Here is a 22,569-nt window from a genome sequence, read left to right as displayed (position 1 = left end):
TTATTTGTTTTATCTATCAAAGATATCCAAGAAAAGTCATTTAGGTACTAAACGGAGGACTGGACTCGGACGAATTTGTAAAAAAAATGGAGTTCCTTTTTTCTGTGAAACATTTTGTAGCAAAAATATTTTGCTATGGAACCCTGTATCTTATCATATCGTTATTCGAAGCTATTCACGACATGTCGTGTTGTGTGAAGCATTTTCGCTACGTACCGGGAAACCCATTTTATATGCTACGACGTAGAACTATAACCGTAGCTCAGCGCTGAAGGTGTTAAGTATTTCGTAGTTTTATTTACGGAAAGGCATCATTCACGGATTAATTGGAATTAAAATCCAAATAAATAAGAGAAAATAAGTGAAGACAAAGTCATACCGTGTGGTCACCGCACGTCACCACTGAAAGTTAGCATTTTTGCTCAATAAAGAGCAGAAATCGCGGCGTCAGCACTCAGATAAAAATCGCTAAAATGCTCAAACACCCTCCAATGGGAAGGGCGGGACTTATTATTTGCATTGGGGAGATTCGGGCAGTTTGAGCGGATTATCGTTGGGCGTTCTTTATTATTATAGCGATTTTTATGAAAAATAACTGTAGATAAGTAGCTTGTCGTGCTGGTAACGCTGCGCTGCATTATTCGCTATGTGCACGACTGTCACGCAACCTAGTGTCCGCAATTCTAGGGGAAAACGTCAATTCACTACATCTTATAAAACTACTCCAAAACTAAAAACTACTGAACGGATTTTCATACGACTTCCATCTATCAATAGAGTGATTCTTGAGGAAGGTTTAGGTACCTATATAACTTGTTAAGGTTTTATGTAAATTGGTTGAAATATAATGAATATAATGATGTTGTCGGTAAAAATCACGCTGGCTAGGAGCTTTAATCGAAAACGCTGCCTAATCCGTTTGAACTATAACAACACAATGTATGGAGGGGTTGTTTCTCATTCATAGGTCTACAAAAAAGTCCGCGATGTTAAATGTCTATCTTGTAAGGATAACTTACTATGGGGATTCTTAACTTCTAGAAAAAGATTACGTATTATGTAGCATTTGTAAAGCTATTTACATGGATACATTATTAACAATTATCAAATTAAATACGTTAGTTATATTAAGTATTTCATACAAATTACAATGGTCCCTTAAACCATACAATTTAAATGAATATTTCAGGAGAAATCGTAAATGAAAGTTTTATTTCTAGCCATATAACTTGTACGAAATGTTAAAGACGCTATCCGCAGTTAGTTCTAATTTTAACCACCTTATGCGCTGGGATTGCTTTACTTACCCCCACCGCGCACTTCGCACGGTCCCAATACCTACCTACTAGATTTCTGTAGTCAACTAGGAACCCTATAGTTTCACCATGTCCTTCTGTCTGCACGTCCGACCGAATCATAGGGGCATATACATAGGTATAGTATACTTTCTATACTTAGATATTCCATACGATACGCGTGCGCTCGTGAGGAACAGAGCATACGTAATGCGACGAAATTAAAAACACGTTTTAACATTCTTGACAACATACCAAAAACAACCTACGTAAATTGGTCGGGTTCACTGTTACCCACCAGGGAAAGCTTTGGAGTTATAGGTACCTACGATATTTATTCATGTAAACAATATAACCACTCTGTAGCAAAATAAGCTTTTTATTCAATTTCAGTCAATTCAGCACTGCCAGCTATTTCTTATTTTTCTTCTTCTGTAGTTCTGCGTACTTCTCCACCGCTACTTGGAATTCACGGGCTTCCTCAAGCTGCTTAGTCTCCTTCTTGCCCCAGAATGTCTTCTTTGAGTACCATTTCAAATATTGTTCGTAGTCCTGCCAGTTGAACGAAAATTTAAGTAATAACATTAAGTATACAGGACGTCCCAAGACTACGGGACATCAAGGGAAAGTACCTTAAATATCGTAGAGAGGATATTTTGCTGAAAGAAGACTTTACGTTATTTTTAAAAGGCAGTAATTCTGCATTTAAAGATTTTCTAAGAATTATTTGCTTCGTCTGGGAATCGAACCGACTTGACAAAACTATTCTCATTTTATGACAAATACGGAAAATGGCTGGAGCGTTATTTTTTTTCGCACGATTCCATTGCGCGCGCAATGCAAAGGCGCGAACGAAATCCACAAACAGCCAATTAAAAAAATGAAAAATTCGACGGATGGAGATCAAATCGATAAAATGTTATGTTTATTCATTAATGTAATTTAAGAGATAATTTAATCTATAAATTATGTTTGGTGTGATAAAACCTCTTTGAACTAACATATGAAACCTAATAGTTAGTAAAAAAAAAATGTATTACTCGACCAAATTAAGAAGGCTATTATTATTAGCAAACAGTTACCTTCTTAACTTAGTCGGATAATATAATAAAAAGCACAGAAACCACGCAAAAAACGTTATTTTGGTGTTACTTTGATAGAGAAATATAACGTTTTTTGCGTGATTTCTGTATGAAACATAGTTTTTCTATCAATTTAGCGCTAACTAATAGTCGAAAGTAGATAGATGCGCACATATTTATGTAGTAATAGTGTGTAATAACTTCATAATTGTTTTTTGTATGGAAATCGAACCACCTCTAGGATTATGAGTCAAAAATCGGTGGAATAGAAAGGTCGTTTTGAGCAAGTGTGTTGAAAAATTAGTTAATGCACTTAACATTAGGAGGGCAGTAGGTAAATATCGGCCCGATTCGAACGATACGTAAAACATTTGCTAAAGATACGATATACGATATGGATTATAATCAAAATTGAAGTGATATTCAATCCATATCGTATCTTTAGGAAATTTTTGACGTATCTTAAAGTTCGAATCGGGCCGTTTATTTTTTTAAGGGAACTCACATGTTTTTCTACTCCTGTCTGGGTAACATACTCGAAGATTTCCTTCACAGATAGACCATACGCCGCCATTCTGTGAAGAAATTCAAATTCTTGAGCAAAGTAAATGATACTGCCTTGGGTGAGACCTGAACTCATGACTACTGGATCACAAGCCCAGTGTTCTTCCATCTGATCTACCAACACAGCAAATATTTCCACCATAATGAGCCTTTTAGGCAGGCACCCTAACGATGTCTAGTGACACGTCCATAGTGCTGTGTCGCTCACACTGGAGTGGCGTGCAGATTCGCGTCAATGTTAAGAGCAAAGACTACAAAAGACTACAAAAAGTACCGTTATATTTTTATACATACATTTAATTGTTAGTTGTTCAAAAAAAGCGTTACTGCAAAACTTAAAGGATTTGATGCCATAGGGCATTTTCTCTTCTTCTTTGTCCGTCCCTGCTCCCGTTATCTGAAGTCAGGTCTCCTCACACTTCTGTGCAAGGCCTGTCGGTCCCGGATTGTCGGTTTTGGCAATTGGACTTTCTAAAGGTCTCTCTCGATGTTGGACCATGTTAATGGCGGGCGGCCGCTACCCCGCTTGTGTTCTGGTAAGTTTAGAGCGATTTTTACCACATGGTCTTCACTGCGCCTCAATACATGGCCATATCATCTAAGGCGAAACTCCATAGGGCATTTTCTAGCAACTGATATTCTCCTAAGGTCAGACGACTTCTGATATCAGATCGGATAATATGAAAACACTCTGACGCGAGTTAGGTTCTAAATTAATTTTTGTATCAAGCAGAAATGCTGCAAAGGAAACAAAGCTTAGCAATAATTACTGCTTATTGCATATTATTAATCGTTACTGCTAAATTTCCAATGTCACTTAGAACTCCGGTGGCCATTTAAGAATATAATGCTCTTACGGTAGATTTCGCTAGGCGTCTCCCTAAGGCGATATAGTGGAAATATTCGCTGTCATCGAGTGAAGTCTCAGTAGCTCAGGCTAGTGCTCCAGAGTCGCGACTTCAAGTCTCGCCCGAGACAGTGAATTTTTCCACTTTTTTTTAAAGTTTTGAAGTTAGCTCCTCACTTGACGATGCGATCTGGGGCCTTATTCGAGATGCACAACTGTCAAATTTCGCGTCCACATCAAATCAACACTTGATTCTATCGCATGTTGATTGTATCAAGTGTTGATTCTATCAACTGTGGATATTATCATTTGGAACAATCAAAACTCATTCATAGAAAAAATAATCAAACAAAAATCAACTTTGTTTATTACTACTATATAGTTTGAAATGGCTCTGAACTCGAAGTGGTTCGGTTTGATTTGATTGTCACCTGACTGTGGATTGCTAATGTCAAATTTTGACAAGTGTTGATTTTATTGCTAGACTTTTTTGTCCATGGGCTTGGGCACCATCTTGGATTTTTTGACGTACGACAGGGAATACCCTTCCTTTCCTACAATATATGGCATAGAGTAAAGAGTCTTTTTTTTTTAAACATAAGTTTACAAGAATCAGCGACATCTTGTATTGGATAGGATAAGTAATGCGCTATGAACAATGCGGCGGCGAGTAGTGAAACTGTACCTGACAACGTCAATCAATTAAAAAGTGACCACACAGTTGATGGTCGATAAAGGCGATTATTAATTGAATTTTAACGACAATAAAGAACTATTGACATGCGATCTTTTTGTTGAACCCACACCTACACGTCGAATAATGCTCGCTCCACATATTCTCCTATAAACGCTCAAAATTGTAAAAAAAATTGATGCAATTTACTCCGCACCCAGTCTCAAGTTGCTTCTAAACCACGTTCACGAACCAAGTTGTAACCTAACACATCTGTAAATATAAGGCATATGATTTAGAGATAAAGTCCGTTTTTTTTAAATTACGAGATGGTTCATGAATAACCTTTATTACTATAAAAATAATACTACATTTGTCAAAAAAAAATTCTGTATTGCGCTATTACATAATGCATAAAATTGATATAAAGATAGGTACCATTGTAGCTCGCTCACTTGGTCTATCAACAACTATTTTAATGTTCTTTGTACTCGTATACGCTACCCCATTGTATGTACAGTCGCCATCAGATATATCGGAACGCATGTATGAGATCTCAAATTATTAAGATAAGACCTACTGTACTGTCTATATTACTTACCAAGACCTAAGTACCTATTATTTATATGTACCTACACAAAGAGAATTCCTATGTTAAAAGGAGATTAAATACATATTTTGTTATTCAACTAAAAATAAAATTTATCTTTTTCAGTTAACACATTTTTTTACCGATGTCTTTAAAAAAATAAAACATTAAAGTATTATGTGACTATATTTCATTGTCTTCGGTGTAGATTATTTACTGATGTTCCAATTTCCTGTATCAGTTTGGTACCAGGAAATATAAAAACTACACCTCTTCAAAAACTTTGCTGGTAGTTCGACATCTGTAAGTTTAAATATAAAACATGATAAAAACACTTAAGTCAAAAACGTATACATAAAATATTTGCCCTATATTCTGGTCGCTCGGTAGGGTACTCAGAAGGCTGGGTGCATTTCCGCGCTGGTTAACAATTCTGATCCTCTGGTCACCAGAAGCCTATATAAGGCGCTCTCATAGAGCCACGCTAGTACCCTAGAGTTTCAAATTCAACCCCAAGTGCCACAAATATGTAGTTAAGGGTTTAAATTCTGGATCAAGAACATATTGGAATACTGTTCGCTAGTAAGGCCATAGGTATTAGAAAAAAATAATAGTAGGAGACGGCCGTGGTCATGGTAGGTGGTACAGGTGGGCCAGGCAAGCTCTGAAATTATGCACCTATTTTACTATAACTTTGTTCACCTGTGTATATTTACTGTTTCCATGATAATCATTTTTAATATGTAGCCCGTGTAATCGGGCTGTATCATTGGTCTCATATTTTTTAACACAAAATCATAATTTTAATTCAATAATTAATGGTGTTTTACATATTAATCATTAATGTACCTATTTTGCAAAATTTTCTTGCATATAATAATATTGTTTACTTCAATTGACGTGTTTATTATTTTCGTTACTATGTCAACGTTAATACTTAAAAAATTATAACGAGAAGGTTGAGTCCGCAGTACAGTTACAGTTTACGTACATAGTGGCATTAGCACAGTCGGATTAGGACCAAACTCGAAATGTCTGAACAGTCATGAAATTTGGTATGTATATACGTTAAAGGCCCCTTTTTCATGCCCACACCATTTGGCATTTGGGGACCTCGAGGAACCGCAGCCATCTTGGAAAATGTGGACCATCCAGGAGAAATTCGCGTTTTACTCTAAATCTACGTTCTTTATTCAATAATCGTGTAAGGCAACATTCAAGCTTATAAAATTCTACATAAAATAGTTTTAGACATCTTTGCGAAAAAAAATGATCTTGCTTTAAAAAATACTTGCTAAACCCAGATTTAGCCCTTATACCCTTTCATGGGATATTCTCTTAATAGGAAACTTGGAAGAATAAAATTCCACTTTTAACTATACATTTGTACATAATCTACCTCAATATCAATATTTTACTTGACTGCAACTTAACCAGAAAGTAGGGTTATGGGTATAAGTACTGAGGATTCAGGGCAGCCTGTAGCTTAGGATACTGGACGGATTTTTTAAATGACGTATTATTTAGCCCTAAACTTTTTTCTTCCGTTAATTTTAGTAACTTTGTATTGCATAGCACTTGTATACTAACTGTGGATCTACTGATGTCTGTTTTACTGTACTCCGCTCAATAGTTTAGGCGCTAGAAGAAAAAATATGATTTAATATTCGGAGTCCTCTCAAGGCGGCTGTATTGATTTTTCTTTAATAGAACAAGTAAAAGTAGGTTGTGAATGGCAAGAGGAATCTAACGATATGTCATTTAAAAAAATCCGTCCAGTATCCTAATACCTAGCCACTGGGTGTACTGAAACATCAGTACTTACACCCATAACCCTTCTTTCTGGTTTAGTCGCAGTAGAGTAAAATGTTAATATTGGGGTAGACCACGTACAAATGTATAGTTAAAAATAGAATTCATATTCCTCCGAGTTTCTTTTTAAGAGAATGTCCCCTGGAAGTGTATAAGCGTTAAACTTAGATTCAGCATAGTATTCTCTATAACAAGATGTATTGTTCCGCAAAGATATCGAGGACTTTTTTGTGTAGAATTTAATAAGTTTTAATGTTGACTGTTGTGTTGATGGTACACATTTTCCAAGATGGCTCGGATTCCTCGAGGTCCCCAAATGTTAAATGGTTTGGGCATGAAAAAGGGGCCTTTAATTTATATACATAATAAATTTCATGACTGTTACAGAGATTTCGAGGTTGGTCCTAATCCGATTATGCTACATTGTGCGTCCGCAGCAAATTCGGTTCTCCATACAAATGTAGTTTCGCTCTCATTTAAATCGGCTAGCTAGATTGCTCTGAAACTTTGTACTTACAATTGGATATGGTATGTCTATGCCTATAATTAATTTAAAACATAAATGTGAAATGAGAACCAATTAAGTTCAATATTAAGAATATGTGTCGTTGTTGACTCGCCGACAACGGAATTGAGATCTATATGGGTGCCATGTTCTGTGCTGTGTAGACAATCCTGAAATTATAAAGGATTTGTCTTGGCTAGTTTTTACGTATAGGCTACGTATCACCGAAACGTCACAAACACCACGAAGGTTCGGCTTGTACGGGCCCTCGTTTTTCCTATATTCTTATACGCTGCGGAGACCTGGACTATCCGAAAGACAGAGGAGAAGACGATAGACGCCCTAGAAATATGGTGCTGGAGGAAAATGCTGGGGATATCCTGGACCGAGTTTCGGACTAATGTCTCCATCCTTAAAGAACTCCGTATGAAGCAGCGCCTTCCGACTCTCGTAAAGACCCGCATACTCAGTTTTTTCGGTCACGTCTCGAGGAGGAACAACGACTCCATAGAGCGTCTAGTGGTGCAGGGTAGAGCAAACGGAAAAAGACCGCGCAAAAAGGCCACCTATGCGATGGACTGACCAAATCAAATCTGCCATGAAGGGTCCCCTGAACGCATTTGCCAGAATGGCCCCCAACCGCGAAAAATGGCGAGAAATCGTACGGCAAGCAACATCTGCGCCTGATATCAGCAGTTGACCACGACGCTCTGCAAAGAGTACAACGACAAAGAAGAAGAAGACGTATCATATTTGTCTAAAATTTGGTTTGTTGGTACACACATAAGGGATAGTCTCTAGCTAGGTACGGGGTGCCACACTCGTCAGCGCGACGGCGATATTTTTTACCTTTTACCTAAAAATCTCAAATTTGTGTACGGGCTCAGCTCCTGTTTCGTCTTAAGCCTAAATTTAACAGATTCTGACTCACAGGGGGCTTTGAGCATGCTGTTACGTTCGTTTTCAAATTTTGAAAAAAAAAAACTAGCCTAACAACACAATAAATGCTGGTTTTTCCGCATTCTTCACTATATCTCCCTGTCTCACTACTATCTGACCTTCTAACTCAGAGGGGAAAATATACCTTATTGGGGATACTCCATCTTCCTCATGATAATATATTTTACTTTATTGAAAAGCAATCGGTACATGTTACAAGATGCACATTGTTAAGAGCCGGGGTTAGAACTCACGACCATTGGTTTTAAAATGAAGCTTTGTATATAATTTGTATTTTTATAATAAATCTGTTTTCTTGTTGACATTTTGTGGTATTGTATTGCTTTATGTTAATTGTCAAGATATTTTTTTCATCCTGGACAATTGTCACATGCGTCACATGTACGTTTTTATGATAGATCTACATCGACGCAACTGCATGTCATTGTCAAAGAGCATATAATCACTACGTTTTAAGAGACGGGATTTCCATACTAGCGAGTAGAATCAGTTTGTTTCGCAAATCATTACCAAAATGTACGACAAAGAACTGTCAAAGAACCATAGTACCAACATAAGCGATTTAAATAGTGTAGTACGCTACACGCTTACGATTCTTATCGATATCGATAAAATGGGGAGGGTTGAAACATAGGCTCCTGTCTACAAATTTTGTACTCGAAATCAGGTTAGCATCGAGTCCACATTTAAGTTGTATGTTATATAGTGGATAGTTCTTAATTGGACTACTATCTGGTCGGGCTTAATGTGGACCCGAATTATTTTAATACAGTTTTTAAGTCGTGTTTTTTTTATTTTATTAAATGCTTGATTTTCATAATGATGTGCACATACATGTTTGAATAAATGTAACTTTTCTATGGGAAGATGTATCAGGTCTTCGTTCCCAACAAATTTGGCCCACTGCCTGCATCTGAAAACATACAGCCTTGGAAAAACATGACTTTATCTACAGTTTATATTCCATGTGTTTGCTAATGAGATGATCAACTGATTATTTCGCGCTAATATGCATCTATAAATCATGTTTTTCGGCATCCAGTTATCAACAACCCTTTATCAATGCTTTAACTTTTTATGTATTTATATGTCTGTTAATCATGAGAACGGGTCTGGCCTTGTTGGCAGCGACCCTGCCTATGAAGCCGATGGTCCCAGGTTCAAATCCTGGAACGGGCATTTATTAGTGTGATGAGCATGAATATTTGTTCCTGAGACATGGGTATTTTCTATGTATTTATAAATACTTATAAATTAGGTCTATGTACATATATATACACACATTATTACACAAACTGACTTAGTACTATTTATTTATTTTATGGGTATATATATATATATATATATATATATATATTGTTGTCTAAGTACCCACAACACATGCCATTCATACTTTAGTACTAAGTCAGTTTGTGTAATAATGTCCTATAATATTTCTTTATTTATCATAAAAACAGAGATTAATTTTCTTACATTTTAGGTTAATATATTAAATAATCACTAGATAAAAAAAATATGTTAACTAATGACCATTAATGCATAAGTAATAGATAATTTATGCATTAGTAATCTTTGACGAATTAATTATGGTCATATTGCATGCTAGTTCTAAGGAAATTTCACATATTTAATTTAATTATTTACACTGATATACAAATAAAACTACAGTTATCGATAGTTATAGTACATCCCTAGTTCACAACGAAAAATAATGTAAAATATCTAATTTTCGATGTGTTTATAGCCTGCTGACCCAAAATAAGGTCAAAAGTATCTAGAGCAATACTTACCAGTCTTCATCCAAGGGAAATTTCGCCATAAAATCCCTTTTTTCGTGATTTTCTTGAGTGGCTCACTTGCCACATATTTCACACTTAGTAAACCGTTTTCTCGCTGGCATTGTAACAAACTCGCTCTTTACTCTGATCACGGTTGACTATTTTCGATTTTTTCACTAAATAATAAAGAAATTACACGAAATACCCGAACAAAACATTGAAGCCTTCAAAACAAACAAAGCAATTAGGCTGACAGTAGACATGATGTAAACTTGACAGAATAAATAGCACTGACGTTTTCTTTTTCTTCGTTGGCAATGATTTGCGAAACAAATTCCATACAAAACTTTTTTCTTCCTAGTTGCGTCAGCCTGATCGGAATTTGGCAGCTAACTCCATCTTGCGTCCAGTAGAAGAATCAAAATCGTACAGAAAAACTGCTCTCTGCCTTAGGATCCCCTTTTAAATGTCATAAATCCAAACATGGCAGCCATACCCATCGACAAAAAAGTCTACCGTTGATCTAATTTCATTTGACAGTTAACTAATACGTATTCGACACACTTATATTTGACAACTAGAATCCTGACTAGAGCTGGGACTGCGTACCAAAAGTACGTCTCTGTTACTCGTACCAAAAGTACGTCTAAAATACCAGTTTTACGAGTATGACCCCCAATAGGCAGTTTACGTATTTGCCGTGCTTAGGCGTCTTACAAATAAGGATTATTTATACAAATATCGACTTATTATTTCGGTAAGGGTCGGAAATATGGTGACGTTTTGAGTGAAGGCTATGAATCTATTGTCATATTTTTGTTATATATTATTACATTATTTTTAGATACAACAGACACCCAGACGACCATCTGTTAACAAAATTTTATTTTACCTAAAGTAACGATAAGAATGGAGGTACGAGGTGATAAAAGTTTCATATTTGTTTTATTTCAGAAATCAAAGTCCGTACTTTTAAATACTCGACAAGCTAAAAGTAGTCTATTACAAATAACCTGTTCCAAAAACTATTCCGGTACAACGCCCCGCCTCTAGTGTGGATATTGTTCACTGACAGGTGGTGATAATAGCAATTCGACAAGTCACAATATTTCTCACATCAAATGGAAATCAACACGAAACGTCACTTTTAGCATGTCGAATAAGGGCCCAGGCGTCAGAAAGTCCTGCAGCGTGGTCTTGAGGAATGCGAAGCCATATCCTCTGAGCATCCGCGCCAGGGTGTGCACGTCCAAGTCCCGAGGAAGGCAGCGGTTACTGACACAGAAAAGTTGTAGTTGATCCTCAAACTTTATTAGCCTATAGGTACTTGGGTGATAAAACCAGTATAAAATTATAGTCGCCCTTGAGAAGTAAGTATTAGTTTTAAATCAGAATGAAACAAGCTTAACCTTTAACCGTTGTTATAAATCATACCAATATATTGATTATTCTATTACCCAAAATTTTAATTATTTCATACACCTAATTTTTGATCTGTTTTCTGAAAAAGGGACGTATTTATAAGACTACATATACAATGTGGTGTGTTGTGCACGTATGATGAATTTTATTGAGAAATCACCCCCCATACCTATATTTTTTCTCATCCATTTCAAAAATGCACCCTTTCAAAGTTTTATGGTGCGAAACACTACTGCACTTGGATAATGTACCATTATATGTCCATTTACCTATCGGACATTTAAAAAATAAAAATTATTTGATAGCTTATGAATTAGGGCATACATTTAAAGCATAAATGTCACAGAGTATTTTCCACAATTACTCAGGAATTAATATCAAAGATAAAAATTGTTTTTAAAAATTTACTTTTTTTTTACAATTCATCTTTTTTTTCGAATACGAGGTCGTTAACCTGTACTTTTTTATTGTTGAATTATAGTACAGGATATCAGCTAAAATATGGCATCAAAATAATAGTCCTAGGTATAATATTTCACAAGTTACAAGAGTCCAAACAAGACCTTCTGTAATGAGCATCAACTTAGTTCTAAAGAATAATTGCCCGCCGCCCGAATTATCATTTGGAACTAAAGCAACTTAGTTCGACGCACATTACAAAAGGTCATATAGCACGATGAATTTTATAGACAAAGGGTGATTTGTGACGAAGTTAACGGCTCCACTATACGTGGACAAACACAATATTTTTTGAGCCGGACTGTGGTGTGAGGTTAGAGAACCGGTGGTAGTTTTTGAAATTCATAAGGGCATTGTAATAAGAAGAATAAAGACTTTCACTTACCTGATTACCCAATTGTTTAACAGCTGAACGACCATTGAGTAAGACGTGTCAGGAAGCAAAAGTACTTCTGAGAACTGCTTGAGGAGTTTCCCGGTCGTCAGCCAAGGCTCAGAGCAGCTGCCTGAAACAGATGTTAGGTACCTACGATCACCATCAACAGTTTTTAGCTATAGTTCGTGTCATGTACGATCTTAAATCTAACCTGACAATACGAGTCTCCGTGAATGACACGATCTATATATTTACCTAGATAATAGTCATTTTGATAAGCCTATAAATTGTCCCCCTGCTGAGCAAAGGCCACCCCCATAGACTTCCAATCATCCCGATTAAGGCAAGTCAGATACTCCGTTCAGTTGCTGAGAAAAGGTCGTCTCGCCATTCTTCGCCTAGGTCGACCACTCCGTGGCTAGTTTAGCCCGCCTCTGTGGGTGCATACGTCATACACGGTACATGATCATTGATCATCATCATGGCCGTGGCATTGGTATCATCATATATACAAAGGAAAGTATCGGAATGACAGATGCAATCATCTCTATCACTCTTCCATATTAGTGCGACAGAGACATTGTCGCTGATGTGGTGTAAGTGAATTGGTTATTTGTTGATCAAACTGATGGCTTTAAAAAAGTGGGCAAGAAGAGAATGTATCCAGGCCCTTATGGTTTTTGTCATTAAGGTAATATTATATATGTATGCATGGATGACTGTAGACTCCCTAAGTCCGTTTTCTATTCGGAACTCAAGGGCGGGAAACGTAGTCACGGGGGACAGTTTCTGCGATATAAAGACGTTTTGAAGGGTCATATCAAAGCTTGCGACATCCCATTAGAGCGTTGGGAGGAGCTTGCGGTTGAGAGATCGGAATGGCGCAATAAGGTAGGAGAAGGTGTGAACACCTGGACCAAAAGCGCCTTTAACGGAGGTCTCGACCTAAGCCGTCCTACGCATACACATATAACGACCAAGGACAGCTTTATTGTGCACAGTGCGACCGGGCATTTAGGACTAAGTTCGGTTTTGCGAGCCATATACGTGCTCATCAGAGGAAATTGTAAAGGTCACCATTGTCGGATACGACATGGAGGACTCCTCTTATTCTTCCTCGCGTTGTCCCGGCATTTTGCCACGGCTCATGGGAGCCTGGGGTCCGCTTGACAACTAATCCCAAGATTTGGCGTAGGCACTAATTTTTACGAAAGCGACTGCCATCTGACCTTCCAACCCAGAGGGTAAACTAGGCCTTGTTAGGATTAGTCCGGTTTCCTCACGATGTTTTCCTTCACCGAAAAGCGACTGGTAAATATCAAATGATATTTCGTACTTAAGTTCCGAAAAACTCATTGGTACGAGCCGGGGTTTGAACCCGCGACCTCCGGATTGCAAGTCGCACGCTCTTACCGCTAGGCCACCAGCGCTTTTTTAAACGACATGGAGGACTATATATGTATATGTATAATATAACTGGGCAGAAATATTAGTACAACAACTGGAGCTGTGGAGATCACGGGGAGAAAGGCCTTCGCCCAGCAGCAGGGGGACACTATAACGGGCTAACTAAGGTACTCGTAATATTGCCAGGTAAACAGTTTAGAATTGGCTGAAAATTAATAACTCACCAATAATAGTGATATTCTCAGCTTTGTTAAATCGTTTCAAGAGTTTTTTCATAAGGTATCGTTTTATCAGTTCTGCATTCGGAAAACCTCCGATAGATTTATTTTTCTGAAATAGAAATAAACGCTTGGTTTCATCTATATTTCTCAATAAAATTTGCTATGAAAGTATATTCTTGTATTTTCTCTCATTCGTTTGTTTGAGATACTGAGGCTCGGTCTAGCGGGAGTTATCCTTAACCCATTATACATTAATGCCTGCACCTACTTTTGAAACCCACCATTTTTCTAATGCTGTTAGGTAGAGTTACAATAGAAAATCGAATCAAACGTCGTAAATTTGTTAGGTGTACTCAAGTAGGTGCTAATGAGTTAAAATATAACAGGTGCATATGTGACCGCGGCCGGCAAAACGTCTCACTTTGTCGCTTGCCAGGTTATTCATATAAAGATACAAGCAAATCTCGTCCTTATGGCAAGCGACAGAGTGGGACGTTTTGCCGGCCGCGGTTCCATATGTACATCTGAATTCATTATTTGAAGATATTGTTTTGCCCAGGACTATCTCATTTCGAGCATAGACAGAAAATCATACTGTCTGACGCCAGTACTAGCACCCAAAAGTGTCGAAAGATGGCAGTAAATTTACTGTGGCTACAATGTTTGCTTTAACAATCCAGCTCTATTTCAAATTCTCTTTGTCTGAAGTAGCGTTGCTACTGGCCGGTGACACAAAGAGGCCAATAAAAACAATAACTGGTATAATACTTTAGTATCAATAGAATCGCGATTAAAACCGGCACAGTTATATAAATATATAAATAATATTCAGTGAAAACCCTATTATAAGTATTCCCCGATAATAAGAAGGCCAGCAAGAAGCTACCATCAGCAGAGGCTTCTGCCAGAAGGAGGACCCGCAACCACCGGCAAGCTAAGCTAATTTATTTCGGTTAGCATCATTGACATATAATATAATATATGTTATTACTAGACAGGCTATCGAGAACCATTGAGGTATAGAATATAGAACTAGAGTCGGCACCTCTAATGAAATGTTTCCGCGCCTCAATGAAGTGCCGGCACTTCACTGCGTTTAGTACGCCTCCGACTACTGGCGAGATGCCACATATGTGACAAAATTTTATAAAATCAATAAAAAATAAAAATGCCAATGTGCGTTATGAAAATATATTCTAACAATATCAAGAAACATAATAAAAGCAATATATTAACAATTCACTGCGGAAAAACTCTTGTTTGAAGCTCATTTAGATTATTTTGAAACGCCACTTTGAACACTCGCGGTGGTACGCCATTTTCTTTGGCGCATAGATTACATTTCCTTAAAAAACGAGTTTTTTCGCGGTGGATTGTTATTATATTGCTTTTATATGTTTATTGATATTATTAGAATACATTTTCATAACGCACAAAGGCATTTTTATTTTTTAAATCTCGCCAGTAGTCGGAGACGTACTAAACGCAATGAAGTGCCGGCACTTCATTGTGGTGCGGAAACATTTTGTTACAGATGCCGACTCCACAACACAAATAGCACACATTTGTATACAGTTCACTGGCTTTACGTCTCAAGTCTCAACTCAACTACAGTTGAAACAAGTGGCTAAAGAATTACCTTTTTATAAAATAGTACGTGAACATTTTTCATGTAGATCACTGCGGGCTGAGCAACACGAGCACAAACTGCTAACGCGTCTATTAGGTTCAGCAGGTAATCTGGTGTCACCAAATCCACATCAAAAGCCGAAGGGTCGACTTCCAAGAGTGTTGCGTCTACAGAGATTTTTTTTTGTCAAAAATGTCATTTTTGATACAAGCATTTCTCGCTGAATATACTTTTCCTTCAACAATCTTTGAACACTGATTCAGACAATTCTATCAAACAAACACAATTAGGTTGCGTTGTTTAATCACAGAGTTTTTATAGACACATCTTCTGTGTCCATCATCAGATCAGCTCGATGGTATCATAAAATTGCATTGTCACCCAACTTACTTCAATATGTGAAGTTTGAGCTCAATCGAATACTGGAAAATGGGGTCTTATTTAGCTTACAAGATTTTGCCCGAACATTGCAAGTTAAATACAAGCTGGGAACTGGCCGCAAAAATATGTGACACGCTCTTATGGCTCTAAAAATAAGATCGTGTCAGATATTTTTGCGATCTTCGTTGTGTAACATATTATTGCGGTGACTGAACATACCGTTGACAGAAGCCAAAGCGTAGACCAGCGTGGACCGTCCGCTGCCAACCGGACCCACGACCAGGATTCTGTGGAGCCCGTGGCTGACTTCCCGGCAACGCTCCCACCAGAGGCTTCTTATTTCACCGGCGAATGGGTGCGCCTCTCTGCAATGCAATTTATGTTAGGACAGTGAGAAGAATGTGGTTCAGATAGTCAATAAAATTCGTACAAAGCAGTTCTGTTTTAGTAATATAACTGCTGCTGCTGTAGTAGTAGTGGTTCAGATTTGACTTTCAGTAATAACATAAACATATTTAGTTAAAGAAAAGATGAAAGAATAAGAGAGATAAAGAGCATGATTATGATGATGATATATCAGGATGATTTTAGATACGTGGAGAGAATGAATGAAAGAAACAAGTAAGGCAACATAGGTGGTTACAAGGGAGGGATGGGAATGGGAAGACAAAGACCCCGTTGTATTTATTGAAAAAACTAGAGTCAGATTCAAAGAATAGCACTAACCACTAACCAATGAATATGCATGCAGGTACATAGTACTTAGGACCCGGGTACGTCCTAAAACTACGCCCAAAAGAGAGGTATGGGCATTGTAAATGTCATCTCGCTTTTTATGGTAGGGCACAGCACAGCAGATTGTCATTCCAGATCTAGAGCAGAGCTTAACTGGGGAAATACCTCTACCTTACAGAAAACCGCAGCCAAATAACACTAGAACCTTCTCATAGCATAGTGTTGTGTTTCTGCCAGTGAGTAAGGTTGCCAGAGCTCAACGAGGGTGCGGAGTGTTTGGGTCAGCAACGCGCATGTAACTCTCTAGATTTGCAGCGTACATAGGCTACGGAGACTGCTTATCATCAGGCGGGCCGTATGCTTATTTGCCACCGACGTAGTTTAAAAAATGCAGGCGTGAAAGTGAACGAAGTAACGGACGTTGTAAATCCAGAAATAGTTAAAGGTCTTGAGAAAGTGTAGTTTAAAAATAATGACTAGATAATACAAAAACTTACATGTCTAAGCAGCGACAGTCGTCACCGACCATATTGTGATCTCCAAGGAAATCTTCTAACTTTGTCTGAGAATACTCTTTGAGAAAACCACTTTCCGCCAAATACTAACAAAATAAAAGATAAATTACAAAATATTTAATTAGGAACTAAGAGAATGCTGTTGCTTGGTGATTACTACTAAAAAAAATGATAATTGTAGAGGCTTTCTTAAGATCTACATTTGTATTTATTCTTGATATTTTCAACGTTTAATTTGATTAGAATTCACTGTTTTGTTAAACTAAAAGAAGATTTATTACCTCCATTTTTTCTGAGACAACCTCATTGTCAGGTTCTTTGCTTTTCTTTATCTTTTTCTTCTTTTCACGCTTACTCTTTTTTTCCGGCATTGATTCTGGCATTTCTTCTTGCGCATTTTCGTAATCTTTTTTTAATGCTTTGTTAAGTTTCTTCAGTTCTTGCCTGTAGATAACCATTGAATTGAAGTCAGAAAAAATCTTGGATTTACTCGTTTCAATTGAATGTTAATACTTTTGTTAGGTTATTATGTAGTTAGTATATTGACTAATTTAGAGCAACACCTTTGCTTAATACAAAAGGGGTTGTGCTTTAGACAACACAAGACAAAGTAAAATGACAACTTGCCAAAACAAATTAAATTTTGATTTGTCAAATCAAAGGTTTAAAATTCAATGGAAATGGAGCCTTTTATAGGCCTCTGGATAGCTAGGAGAGGTAAAATAAGACAATAAATAAATGTACATCAAATTGCATCAAAATATTTTAAAGAATGTTAATATCCAGAGAGCAAGATGGGACTACTTATATATGTTGAAGCGGTAACGTGACGTCTTAAAAGAGTAAATTACTTCATATCGTCATCTACTTGAGTGGCGATTTCTAGCTTCACTTCTGCAATGAGATTTTCTTCGTCTACTTGTTTGACGTTTCCTTGTTTTACTTCCATCGACTCGTCTGCATCCAGATGGTCCCATAATTCGTGGTAATGGTCTAAAGCCTAAATCATTTCAGAAAATGTTTAACCTTTTTTCCGCCAACGACTTGATACAAGGTCAGTAGATTTCGTACCCCATACGCCACGACGGTTTGTATACGTGCAATTTTGGACGTGGCGTTGATGACACTTTATTACTTCATTGATGTGGCGGCGAAAATGTTAAAATAGATACTTCAATAATATTTGCTGTTAGGTATCAAAATAACTACTTACATGGAGACGTTTGCTAATACTTAACCAGGAAAAATGCTTTTACACGTTTTTAAATCTCTAAATAACGAACCTCGATTAATTTATGAAACTTTTTGTATTCTGGGAAGTTATATCCTGGATGCATATTAGGATTTTTCATCATCTTTCTTTTTAACTGCTCTTCTAGTTTCTTTTTCTTATTTTCTTCTGATTTCAACCTTTTCTGTTCCATTAAAGCGGCCTTCTTTTCTAACTTTGTCTAAAAAAAGTAGCAGATTATAAAAAAGTCAGAAAGAAGGCAATTATATTTATATACTGTAATAGCTATTTTAACTATGAAATTCCTGTGAGACCCGAACATATTAAGATTATTTTAATTATTTTAAATTAATTACAATTATAGGTTTTTTTTAATAATAATTTTAATAGGTAGGTAGCTGGTTAGAGTCAAATCTCATTTCTTTTTAAAACGTATTACTAGAACTTAATATCATATCCTTAACTACTGCATTTTGTACCTCTTGTGCTGATTTGTTTTTATTTCGTTGTTTTGAATCAATATACTCTTTATATTGCTCGTACCAGTCTTCAGGTGATGGTATTTCTCCTCGCCAAATAGCAACTGACCCACCATTATTAATCTTTGGTATAGTATGGAAGCGACCGATTTTTTCGTACCTTGAACAAATATCTATATATAAGTACACATTCACGTTTTGATCACAACTAATGATGAAGATAGCATTTATATTTTAAATATGTTTAAATAATATATTGTGTTGAATAGATAAGATGACTAATAAGGAAAGTTTACCATTCTCTAAACCAATCTCTGATGCTATCTCGATAATATTCTTCAATTTCGTCATGTTTTTTCTTATAAAAGTCTTCTTTTATTTGCACGCATTGATGTTTCCAGTCTTTTTCCATTTGTTTATATATTTTTACCCGTCGATCCTTGACCTTAATGATTTGGTAAACTTAAATTAAATTTTAATCTATAATTGTATGCTTCAAGCAACCTTTTAATAATGATTACCTCTTTTACTCTGTCTCTTTCGCTGTAGCTAAATTCTCCGCAAGGTTTGATTCCCAATACTTCATTAGTTTTACATTCTCTTACTTTCTTTCTTTTCAATTCCATGTATACTCTGCAACGTTTTTTGTTATTAACATTAAACAGTTAATTTTTCATTATGTTAAATGTTATTAAATTACCTGCCAACTTTTTGTATTAGTTTTGCGGCTCTTATTTTCAGCTCTTCTCTTAGTAAAGTTCCTAGTAACTCCTTTTCCCACAACTCTCTTTTTTGCATTCTTTGCAAGTTCAATTGAGTCACTCGCCTAGAAATTATCCATAGCTTCAAAACACATCGTTTTTATATTATGAACAAATAAGCAGCGTTTACTATTAATACCTAATTTGAATTTTCCACTTACCTAGTTTTTTCGTGCGCTTGTATCAAAGCTACCATTTCTCGTTTCTTAAGAGCTTCTTCGGAAAGTTCCTCGATTTTGTCATACCGAATGAATTTGTCCCCGGTTGTCTCGTCGTCCTTTTTGTCATTATCATCGTCCCACCAGGCATCGATTGATTCTTTTTCTGAAATTTCTTCTTCTTTCGCTGCAACAATGTGAATAATGTCACAAAGTCAAACTCTACTCACTAATGTCTGAACCTGTACATCATTCGTTTTTTTACGTCTAATAATTTTAATTCTGTATTTACAAACGATAAAAAGCAATATTTTTTAAAAGCGATAGTTTTATCCAAGATTGAAGTTAATTGACTTACTTATTGTACCCAAAAAAGTACCTTACCTAGCTCTAATTCTTTTTGAAGTATTTTCTCTTTAACCGCATTGAAGGCATCAGTTATCACCTCTTTGGTATTTTCATCCCTGCCTACTCTGACCGGGATATCGTGAAATTCTGCATCATCAACGGTCAAGTGATGACGGATCGCACCTTTACTCAGAAATTGGGCCTGGCATCCTTCTAGTTTTCGCAGCTGGTGTTTTAATTCAAGGATTCTGTCATATTTAAACGAAATTAGTCTACTCCGTTTTCAACAATTCTTTACAGCGTAGCTATACAGATTTATTAATTTACACTTCCCATCACCATCATCAATATATCAGTTGAAAGGCGTCTGCTGCTTGACATAAACTTCCCCCTAGAATCGCTCCACGTTCGGATGTGCATTGCGCTCACCCAATGGTTCCCTGAGATTTTAAGCTGGTCCAGATTTGAGATCGTTGTTAGTCAACATTGTTTTGGTTCGTAGTTGACACTCAAGAAACATAACCTAGCAGCTATCATCGGAATGCCTATTTTAACTTAATAATGACTAGAATCTTAGACCGAAAAAAATAAGCGCTGGTGGCCTAGCGGTAAGCGGTAAGAGCGTGCGACTTGCAATCTGGAGGTCGCGGGGTCGTTCGAACCCCGGCTCGTACATACCAATGAGTTTTTTAGGAATGTAGGAAATATCATTTGATATTTACCAGTCGGTTTTCGGTGAAGGAAAACATCGTCAGGAAACCGGACTAACCCCCTAAGGCCTATTAGTTTACCCTCTGGGTTGGAAGGTCAGATGGCAGTCGCTTTCGTAAAAACTAGTGGGCCCCAGCTCCCATGAGCCGTGGCAAAATGCTGGGACAACGCGAGGAGGAAGAAGACTAGAATCTTAGATTTATTGTAATGTTTTGACTTTACGTAGTAATCTTGATGATCAGGAAAATATCTTTATATTTCTTTCGTTTATATTTCTAAGAACTTTTCCTTTAAGCCTGTCTAAAAAGTTATCTGTAAAAAAGAAAAGATCTCACCGGTCCACTACTGCATATAAAACAGCATAAATATCCTTCGTCTTCTGCATTTGCAAGTTCTGTTGCGAGCATTCCAGCACTTCGTTGTAAATGCTGATGTAAGCTGCTAACATCCCGGTCAGGCGCTCGACGGCCTGGCAACGTCGCTGGTCATGTGCTTTTATGATCTAACATTGAGTAAAGAATAACTTTTGAGCAATGCACCTTATTCTCAAAGGTAGGGACATAGTTTAAGACCAGGTGAAGGACATAGGCTAGTATTTACCAATAATCATCATCATTCCATGAAGACGAAGGCACAGGTAGAAACTAGTAATTCTATATCTCAATTAGACACATTAATTAACATTTATTTATGTTACCTACCTGATATTCTTGATCAATTTGTATTAATGATTTTAACTGCTTAAGTACCATCTTCCATTTTTCGAAGTAAAAATTACTAGACATTATCGATTTAGAAAACAATTCTACATAATATTGTATATGACATCGGCTAAAATTGTTGACGTTATTTTCTAGTTGGTCTTGCTTAAGAATATTTAAATCTCAATAGGTTTGCACTAACATATCTATTATATTATGAATCCATTGTTCGTTTCAACAAGGTGACTTTGAATTGGTGTATAAACTAAATTATAATATAGGAATGCCTTTACCATATTACAATTTCTTATTAAACGAAGCATCATATCCAAATACAAATATACCAAAATTTTCTTCTTATACCTTTAAACGAGCAATTCTTGTATATATATATATTTCTGTGATCTCGGAAACGGCTCTAACGATTTCGCTGAAATTTGGTATATGGGGATTTTTGGAGGTATACAATCTATCTAGATTAGTCTTATGTTTGGGAAAACGCGTGTTTTCAAGTTTTCATGCGTTTTTCTTTCGACGCAGAATATGGTCGCTAATTTCGTATTGCCGGTCACTGTCCGTCTGGTCCAGCGGGTTAAGACGCGGACTGCTAAACGAGTGTTACGGGTTCGAATCTCGCCCGGTGACTAACTTTTGTTTTTTTTATATGTTCAAGTTTATATATAATTTTTTTAATTTTGATTGTTTTAGACAAATTTAATTTAGTAAAAAAATGTAGTTAAGATTATTACCTACACCACCATATTACAATAAATAGTTATAACCGAGCAAAGCTCGGTCGCCCAGGTACTACTTTATTAAAACGGACCTCAGCACCATCCGATCAATACTTAAGTGTCGTCTGAAGAATACATTGAATGTATTTGTAAAAATATCTCCCTTGTCAAGACAATATGTAATTTAAATACCTA

The 22,569-nt window shown here is 36.6% G+C and overlaps 1 protein-coding gene across 1 annotated transcript; it reads right to left on the bottom strand.

Moving 5' to 3' along the window:
- Positions 1–1,654: 1,654 nt before the first annotated feature.
- LOC133520377 (dynein regulatory complex protein 11-like) lies at positions 1,655–21,790 on the bottom strand. Its single transcript, XM_061854759.1, has 20 exons — positions 21,641–21,790; positions 21,275–21,441; positions 20,265–20,476; positions 19,884–20,067; positions 19,662–19,787; positions 19,483–19,594; positions 19,258–19,406; positions 18,962–19,121; positions 18,535–18,702; positions 18,103–18,251; positions 17,533–17,695; positions 17,234–17,337; positions 16,221–16,366; positions 15,630–15,787; positions 13,994–14,099; positions 12,372–12,492; positions 11,275–11,380; positions 3,966–3,979; positions 2,883–2,952; positions 1,655–1,847 (listed from the first exon to the last, which is right to left on the bottom strand). Exons 1-20 carry the CDS (start codon positions 21,722–21,724, stop codon positions 1,707–1,709), a joined length of 2,640 nt encoding a protein of 879 aa, XP_061710743.1. The 5' UTR covers positions 21,725–21,790; the 3' UTR covers positions 1,655–1,706.
- Positions 21,791–22,569: the final 779 nt, after the last annotated feature.

The sequence above is a fragment of the Cydia pomonella genome, chromosome 8, assembly GCF_033807575.1.
Source record: "Cydia pomonella isolate Wapato2018A chromosome 8, ilCydPomo1, whole genome shotgun sequence".
In the NCBI taxonomy this organism is placed as follows: domain Eukaryota; kingdom Metazoa; phylum Arthropoda; class Insecta; order Lepidoptera; family Tortricidae; genus Cydia; species Cydia pomonella.
Note: the sequence above shows the minus strand (reverse complement) of the source record. Positions and strands in the feature narration are given on the sequence as shown.

What these genes read in the sequence shown, in the direction of transcription:
- LOC133520377 (XM_061854759.1), bottom strand. Translation starts at nt 21,724, where the DNA reads ATGTCTAGTAATTTTTACTTCGAAAAATGGAAGATGGTACTTAAGCAG. An exon ending in GACTGTCGCTGCTTAGACAT is followed by an intron (nt 16,367 to 17,233) that starts GTAAGTTTTTGT and finishes ATTGCATTGCAG; the next exon opens with AGAGGCGCACCCATTCGCCG. An exon ending in TTAAACAATTGGGTAATCAG is followed by an intron (nt 11,381 to 12,371) that starts GTAAGTGAAAGT and finishes TTTCTGTGTCAG; the next exon opens with TAACCGCTGCCTTCCTCGGG.